This window comes from Athene cunicularia (genome assembly GCF_003259725.1).
Source record: "Athene cunicularia isolate RWA chromosome 1 unlocalized genomic scaffold, athCun1 chr1_part2, whole genome shotgun sequence".
NCBI classification, from domain to species: Eukaryota; Metazoa; Chordata; class Aves; order Strigiformes; family Strigidae; genus Athene; species Athene cunicularia.
In genome coordinates this window covers 28847311-28856426 of record NW_020799092.1, presented here as the reverse complement: position 1 = coordinate 28856426, position 9116 = coordinate 28847311, and the positions used below count along the sequence as shown (strand labels likewise).

Genomic DNA, 9116 nt, shown 5'->3' with positions numbered 1-9116 from the left:
GGGGGGGGGGGGGGAAAGACAGACTCAATTGGTATTCAGCCAGTCAGTTTATAACAGGGAAAAATTAACATTAGTTGTGTGATCAAATCTTTTACTAGTCAGAGGAAAACCTAGATAGCTAACCTGTTTCATCCATCGGGAAGCTGATCACCAACATGAGGTGTATTATTTTGTGCTCCAAAAAGATAATGTATTTATTTCAAGAAATTCTTCCTTTGTACTAATTCAAAAAGTGATTTAATACATATTAAATAATTATTGAAATTGCTTCCTGTTATTTAGTACTATGAAGCAGAACAATTTATTTTTGAGCAATTTTTCCCCAGCAACACCAAAAGCATTCTTATAAAGAATAGTAACTGAACAGTTCTTTGTACCTCCTCATACCGAACCAAATCGTATTAAAACCGGCTTGAAGGAGGAAGTAACAGCTGAGATTAAATGCAAAATGAACTATATAATGACAAAGCAATAATAATGGCATACTTTTCCCATGCATCTGACAATTAGCACATTGATGTGGTTCACCTCATTACAGAAAGTACAATAAAGGGTTTGAGTTTTAAGGACTTACGAAGATGTTTTGCTATCTCGAGACCATTTTTTAATTTGGGAGAGTTTATTGATTAGAAATATTCCTTTTCCTTGAGCCTTGCCACAAGGTTTCATAATCCAAGTACTAGAGGGGTTTTTTCTGAATTCTTCAACAAAGAGATTATAATCGGCAGGAAGCATAAAAGTAACAGGAACAAAATCTGAGTTAAGGGAAAAAAAAGTGCACAATTATGGACACTATATCTGATAAGGCTATTGACACATAAAGATTAAAAAAAATTCAGTCTTTTCAGTTTTCCAGCCTGGCATGACCCACCTTCATTAAGACTTGTGTTGCTTTTTATCTCATTTAAATTCTAGTTTTTCCTTTTTACTTAAATAAACAAAATATCGCATGCTGCTAACTTCAGATTAATAGATTTTAATTCACATGAATCAATTTTCTTTTTCTGTTTACATGCTGTGAAATTAGAGTATTATATACCATTCCAACCTAATCAAACTTTCTCAACTTCCTACATCAGCTTTCACCATTCCACCAACCACCTTATCCGCTGTGCGTGCAGACATCTGAATCTTGGTGTTGCTTCCCCTTTGGATGCGATCATTTTTATTTCCATGTAACCCCTGCTAGCCGTTCTTATTTGCTCCCACAATCAGTATTAGCATGCCTACATAAGTCTGAAGAAAAGCATTTCTCCCTTTTTGCTATCAGAGTACCTTCACGTCCCTCCTCACAGAACTGCTCCCTCCCCACACAGATGAACAGCACTTTCATTTCACTTTCCCAAGATGTACACCAGCTCAAGACATCCCCACCTCTGTTTCACTCCAGTGCTTCTGATCTCCAAAACAACTTTGCTCTCCTCAGTCCTGGTTTGGTTTTGGGGGTTTTTTGGTTGGTTTGGGCTTTGGGGTTTTTTTAGTTTTATTTTCTAGCAGTCGTTACTTGTTCTCCAACTTCCCCCAGATTTCTCCTCTGAAAAGTTTGTTCATTCAGTCCTGCCCAGAGCATTTTTGTAAAAGTTCATTTTAGTTTTTGCTCCAGTATAAGATGTTCAGATGTTTTTCATTTTGAATTAAAGAAACTCCAACCCTGTCTCTTATGAAGTTCCAGAGCAGCCCTTTTGTTTCACCACTAATCTTACTGCAAACTACCTTAATCCCACTATTTTCCCTCTTCAAAATAATTTAAAACAAAACCAACAAAAACCCAACCAACCAACCCCTTCCCTGGACTCCCCTGCAACCACAAAAAGCTTGGTTACAAATCTATTTCTGTACCCTTACATTCAAAAATAGTAATTTCATTATCACTTCATCCAGTGTTGCTCCAGCTAACACTGCAGTTAAATTCAGCCTTCTTTAAGGACATTACTACTTACAAAATAAGTCTAAAGACAACTCCTGTGCACACAAACTGGATTTGTTCTCCTCCTTGAATACTGCTGAATACTAGCAAGTACACGTGGAGGATTCGGGCCTTAGTCTGTGGTAATACGACAGGGAAACAGAAATGTTCAGTCTTTTATTCCCACTTTGTCTCCAATTTCAGCAAAGATCCTGAACGAGTGGCATGCCCTCTATTCCTCTCCATTTGTAAAATATTAGCCATTATCCTTCAAAGCAAGATTTGTGAAAAGCTTTGAAAATATATTATTGCATATGAAATATTCACTGCTACTGTTTTTATCACATTTCCTACTCTTACATTTCCTTATGTTCTAGTGGCAGATTTGAGAGGAGGGAAAAGGAGAAGACAGAGAGAGAAAGCTGGCAGGTTTGCAGAATGCAGCAAACAATTTTAGGATAAAGTGCACTTTCTTTAATTGATGGGACAGAGCATTTCAAGATAGTCACCCTGATGTTCTAACACTTCAGAGTTCAGTGCTTTAGGCACAGAAAAGCTCACTCAGTGCCAGGTTACTGACTACGCAGGAAAACAGATTAATGCCGATAACGAGAACCACATACCCAAATAAATATATTTCCCATTTTCATCCTTCTCTGCAAGAGGACTTCCTTCTTTCTCAAGTTCTTTCCTATATCGCTTGATATTCTTTACCATCAAATCTTTTCTGGTCAGTTCATAGTGGTTTGGGAAATGATTGACAATTTGGTCATCTGAGAGGCGGTAACCAGTTTCCACACTGAAAACATTTCTGATTGTTTGTACACTCATCCTGAAAACAAAGAGAGATACCAAATAAGGAGGACAAAGCCAAAATTTTTTTTCTCCATCCACTTAATCTTTTCTCCTTCTTATTTCTCTTTATAGTATAATGCTTTGCTGCAGTGACAATCCCACATACCCTGAACTTCTATTAGCAAAACCAATTAAGTGCTGCCAGAGGCTTAACCGCTCCCTCTACTACCACCAAAACTGGAACAGAAAGTGAAGAAAGGAAGGTGACAGCTTGGCCCTACTGGACTCTGGCTTGTTGACTGTCAGGTCACCCTCCAGTGGGGCCTAAAAATGACTGATGCACACCCAAATGCTATAGAAGCATCTTCCTAAACCTGTTCCTTCACCCTCTGAGGAAACTCAGCTTTCCTCTTAAAAAAAAGCCACAAAACCAACCTCCTACTGACTACTTTGCTATTCAGACTGTAAAGGACTTCAAGCACCTGAATTGAAAACAGTGATTCAAAGATCTTGCTAAAAACGCCCGTAACGGCCGGATCAGAGGGCTGCAGTGACCAAGTCATCATATCAGTTATCTGCCCCATCCTTCACAGAACAGCAGGGACATAGATATGAAGGATTTTCTGTATTAGATGTCTCACACTGGAAATTTAAGAATATTTCCTGAATGCCATCAATCTGCTACATTATCGTTTCAGGAAGGAAAGAAAAACCCCACAATGCAAAACAAAACAACCAGTCACACAACAGGTTCCCTGAGTGCCCTGTTCCCCCACTCCCCCTAACCACATTCCAGAAGCATGAGCAGATTACTGGATTCCTACCCATTTCAGTCAGTGGTTCACAAAGGGTACATTTGGCAGCACAAACCGCCATTCTGTCCTATTTGAAATGGACAATATAAATTGTTTGGTTTAACTTAAAGAGTATTGTTTCTGACAATTAATAGAGTGCTGCATTCTAGGACAGCATTTCAGTCTTATATTAGACAAATGCCAAATGAGAAGGCAGGTTATTTACTCTCCTCCTTTCACCATTATCTTGATTCAATTTCACATTCACTCTCAGTATTGGAATGTTGAATACTTAGTCTGCATATAAATCATTATCATGAAGGAGATGGGAAGCGCAGTTCTCAAGGTCTTTATTACAGGACCTTGGGCTCCAGTAACAGGGCAAACCTCCCCAATGCTGAAAAAATAATATTTTATCATATATTGGAACTGTATACTCTTGGATTATTTTGCTTACGTTGTGTTAGAAAATTCTGGGAGAAGATACACCCAAAGATTCCCCTCAGGCCACAGATCCCCTCCAACAATACTCCATAAAAAAAAAATAATCATCAAATAAAATCAGGTGTCACATTTCAAAACAAAACCCACTGAGCACAGCCTTTCCCCCGGCTTTTGACAACTGCTGTGCCCAGGAGTGATCGATAACTTGTTAGGTCACTGACTTTCCACCCCCTGACAAAGCCTCTGGCAAACTGCAAAGACATGCGAGATCGGCAGCAGGGGAAGGGACCCAGGCAGGTGGGACCCTGCACCCTGTGGAACCCCGAGGGCGTCAGCAGGCCTGCACAGACACGGGCACCTACCCGTGCAAATCTGAACAGAAGAGCAGCAGTAGCCTAAGAAATTACAGAAGCAACGAAACGCTGGGGGAGCACTGCAGTAAATCCATTATCATGTCGGCATCTTTCATTTTTCAATATGCATTTTGTTGTATTACTATAGGAGAATCGCAGTAAATCAGTTATAATTGCTGCATCTTTCATTTTTCAATGTGAATTCTGTTGAATTATTAATGGTTTTAACATATTAAAATGCATCACAAACTCAGAAAATGGTATTTTTAACGTACTTACCAATAAAAATTCCAGTCTTCATTTTCTGCCACCTGAATCCAGCCTCTTTTTTCAAAGTTGTTTATTAGAACAGATTTTTCTATGTCAGTTACCCACTTTACTTTTCCTGCCATTATCCTAAAGCAGAATCAACCTGTTAGTAAAGTTTAAAGATGAGAAGTTGAAAAAAAGAGGAAAATACAAACCAGGAAAGTCCAAGTGGAAGAAAGGCAACATCTAGGAAGCACTTTAAGTAAGAGAGAAGTAAATTAATTTTAAAAATCAAGGAAAATAATACCTTAGGTTCAGACTGAGACCCTGCGTTTGTCACCTGGGGCCTCTCACACCCCCAGGCAGCCCCGCTTTAGGAGCAGGCACACAACTCACGCCTCCCCCTGAGCACACCAGTGACAAGTCACCATCGCACACGCAGCAGGTAACCTTCACACGACCGAGTGCAGAGCACAGACGCATTATTATCTCTAACCAGGACTTACATGCACACGCTTGTGTGCTCTGTTTCCAAGTAGGAGGGTTCCTATGGATCACTTATTGACTGCAGAAGAGAAGGATGCCGAGAAGTCCCTCACGTGCTCTGTCACGGTTTGCCGCACCCCGAGGGAGGGAGCCACGTGCCGTCACCAGCGTCGCGATGTCCCCTCTGTACTCCACGATGTCCCCTCTGTACTCCACGCAGCCACCGCTGCGCCTTCGCTCTAGCTGGGGGGATATGGATAGGGTGCTGCCATTAGACCCTTGACAGCAGGGCTTCCCCAAAGCTCAGGCTCGTAGCACAGCGCTGATACGCTGCACTGCGGTTCATGACACCTAGGGGTCACCTTCTGCCTGGGACCTGCCGGGTCCTTTCTGTCAAATCAGGCCACGGCTGGGGCTGGCGGTGGCCTCGGGAGGATGCCCAGCACCCAGCTCAGGGTCAGCTTGAGGCCAGACCAGGCTGTGCAGAGCTTTATCCGACCACCTTCTGAAAACCTCCACAGACAGAGACACACAGCTCTCTGCACAGAGACTGCCCTCACGGGGAACAGATTTTTTTTCCCCATCTATTTTTCCATATATTCTGAACCCCTCTCAGCCTATGCCTGTTGTCTCTAATCTGCCCTCACCATGCTAAAGAGCCTGGGTCTGTCTTTTTGATAACCTCCTTGTAGGTATAGGCAGGCTGCTACTAGGTGACGCCAGAGCCACCTCCTGTGAAACACAGTCCCAGCTTCCCACCAGCCCCCTGACCACCCTGGTAACCCTCCACTCAACTCCCTCCCTTTACTGATGTCTGCCTTGTTCTCAGGGGCTCAAGTTGCTTTGGTCAATCCTCTGACATGCTGCGTTCCATCCTTACCCGTCTTGTTTGAGAAAGACAGCCAGGTCTGGCAAGGTGGGAATGCACAACAAAGTGAGTTTGGAGTGAGGAGGAGCCCGGCGCCCACCGCTGCCCCTCTCCGAAGCGTGGGCTGAGGCTCTCTGGGGGCAGCGGGCCCTCTCACCCTGGGCACGCCCCGTTACAAGGGCTGTTCGGAGATATCCCCTTCCCACGGCGCCTTGTACCCCACGTTCACGTCCCACCAGTGAAGGTGGGGGCAGACATGAACTGGAGCACGCTGGCCTTTGTGCATCCATGCTCTAGAGCCAAAAGCCTATGGCCCAGTCGGTGTGGACAGAACACTGCACTGCATACAACAAACAACAGATCTATCCTGTCTCTGAGCAAGTGATGAAGCTCAGCCTCCCAGGGCCTCGGCCTGATTAATACACAACTATTAGGCAAGCTAACATACCTTCATGGGCAAATAATAACGGATAAAGTCAAGGGTAGTCAGCTCTCATAAGCAGTTCCAGTGTTGCTGTATAGTCTTGCTGCCATTCAATCCACAAATCAGTTTTACAATTGCAACCTAGTGAATTTTCATGGCCAGGTTTCACAGAAACCAACTGCAGAGAAGTGCTAATTCAGAAGAAAATCTCTTTGAGCCGAAAGCGGATTCTTTGGCACACACCTCCCCCAGGAACAAAAACCACTATGCAAGGGAGTGGGAGAGAGCGGAGTTACACACATGTAACACCATCTACTGCTCCCTCTACGTGCAGTTTTCCATTGAAAAGTCAATTAAAACTTCACCTTTACTACTGCAGCACTGTAATCAATGTAAGAACGCAGTAAATGCAGTTAATACAATTTCTGCAACTAAGATATTGGGCTGGAATTCAAGGGGCCTTCAGTTTCCAGGACTAGCCATGGAGATGTACATCTGCCAGCAAGCCAACACCCCCATGGTTTCTCTCTTCCTGGGAGGCACAGCTCATCACCTAGAGCCCCCACCTCTTCCTTCCTAGACTATTTACACTGCCAAATTCCACAAGGCAGAAATGTTTACTATTAGACTTCCATCTGAAAGAGTTTTAGACACACTTATTTATATTCACGTTGGTAAAACATGTTGAAATCAAGCTTAGCTAGACAAATAGAAAAGAGCATATGAAGGCTCAGGGTCTGTCTTTTAGTGTGTGCTTATACCACACCTAGTTCTACAGGTCATGATCTTTCTCTGGGCCTTGCAGATACTACCAAAACAAAAATAAATGAAACAAAGGGATTCATTTATTTGTACTGAAGTATGTACGATTCACAACCAGTGACTCACTAGTATCACACACCATCTTGTGGTTTTAAAAGTTCAGGGATTAGTCAGCTTGGAACTCAATTGTCCCCTCAAAAGGAAATGTGATAAATGCTACAACAACATTCACCAAACACAACATAATATTTTCAAAAGGCATTAAAACGTGTCCTCCTCATCTCCAAGCTACCCCATGAGGTCTACCAGCACCCAAACCCAAGGCTACACCTGTTTCTCTGTTAGCTGAGTCCTCCATCTGCCTTCCTACTTCCCAAGTGTGTCCCACTCCAGCACCCCTCATACATGAACTGCAACCCCCCTCAGGGCTTCCTCCTCCAGAAACGCTGCATCAGACAAATGCAGGCACCTGCACCCCATCCTTATAGAAGCATGTAGCTGGTGCCCGGTGAATATTAAGAGACCAGAAGCTGGGCTGCTTTGTCAACGCTTCTGATGCTGCAAACTCATTTCTACCCTGGGATACAACAGCTGCCACAGCATCCTTTCTACAGGATCATTTATGAAGAGATTTCGACACACGCTACACATCATATGGCAAGGAACCCTGAAGGATTACATGCACTCATTCAGCAAGTGGATTTTGTGGTGGCGAGTGGGACTGCTCTGTGGCTCCTGCTGCCTTATTCCCAGAGACCGCACTGTGTGGCTGCAGGAGCCAGAGACAACTCAGCAGAAGACTCACCCACAGGAATGAGTTAAAACTAAGCCAAAGCTAAAAACTGAAGATAACTTCTACCACAAATAAAAGACAAATTACAACTTTTTCCTGTCTTAGGAACTTTAGGCGTTATAGATCCATCCTGTTACAGAAGGATTGAAAGGACAGCAATACAACAGCAAACTGAAAATTACTCCTTGGTTTATGCCGTTTGATCATCTCAGATGATGCTTAACTGGCCTGCAAATAATATCTTCTGATTTTGTGTAATTTGATTACTGAAACCCACAAACAAGGAGTCACAAATAACAATTTATGTTAAGTTGTACCAAAATGTTTCTTATTTTCAATAATACAATTTTAAGACTACATACTTTTCTACAGGAATTCTCTAATCTGCAACTAGGTATTGTAGACAACCTGATGAGATGGCATGAGATAGCCACGCATTCAATCTTGTGGTCAGCTGGGATCCTTTGCTTCAGTAAACATCAAAAGAAGAGCTGTAGAGCGCAGCCCTAGCCTGCATATAGCAGGGTAACAGGACAGCAAATCCAATCCTCAGAGCATCAGACCTCCTGCTCAGGAGACAAGAGTTACAAACTACAGGCCCAGCAGGCCTGACACTTCCCCATACCCCAAACACACGAGGCAACGGCGAGATCCCAAAGCATCCCGGTTGTCCTTACCGCCACGACGGAAGCTACTCACACTGACCGCGGGCCATCTTCTCACGCTGCAAAATACACCCAGGTGGTGCTGGTGTCTGTGCGCCTGACCTAAACACTCTGTTTGCTAACAGTTGAAAACGTAGTTGTGGTTCAATATTGTTTATTACTGGAAAATCCAGTTTGTCTGAGCGGTTGTGCCGTCAGAGGAGACGGGGAGGGCCGGCCACAGCAAACCCTGAAATGCTCGGGAGGAAAAGGAGACGAAGCCCGGAAGAGCTGCCCGGGGAGCAGCAGATCCCCAAACGCCCCAGAAGCGGCCGGGCTCCGGCCTGCACCAACGCTTCAGCCCGCGCCATGTCGCGACAGCCGCGCGAAGAGCCTGACCGACGCCGGCTGGCTTTGCCCCCGGCCCTCCCGGGCACCCTCCGAGAGCGGGCCCGCAAGGGGAACCTGGGCGAGACGATCACTTCTGCCCTCCCCTCCCAGGAAGGGTCGCGATGCCGCAGGGATCTCCAGCTGTCGCGACAGCCGCGGGGAAGAGGGGGAGGCCCAGCGCCTCCCCCGGCGGCGGGCGGTTGCAGGT

General features: G+C 44.4%; 1 protein-coding gene across 5 annotated transcripts in view; it reads right to left on the bottom strand.

Annotated features, from left to right (window-relative positions):
• Positions 1 to 9116, bottom strand: part of TTLL1 (tubulin tyrosine ligase like 1) — a 24715-nt gene that overhangs the window by 11489 nt on the left and 4110 nt on the right. The window contains exons 2-5 of one of the 5 annotated variants that reach the window (XM_026862791.1): positions 5048 to 7963; positions 4572 to 4688; positions 2530 to 2738; positions 575 to 755 (exon numbers count right to left, since the gene is read on the bottom strand). In XM_026862791.1, coding sequence (XP_026718592.1) covers positions 575 to 755; positions 2530 to 2738; positions 4572 to 4688; positions 5048 to 5049 — 509 coding nt within the window. In that variant the 5' untranslated portion in view covers positions 5050 to 7963. Of the gene's footprint in view, positions 1 to 574; positions 756 to 2529; positions 2739 to 4571; positions 4705 to 5047; positions 8256 to 8510; positions 9111 to 9116 lie in introns of those variants that run through there. The other 4 variants (XM_026862810.1, XM_026862777.1, XM_026862801.1 and 1 more) reach the window with 4 other exon arrangements.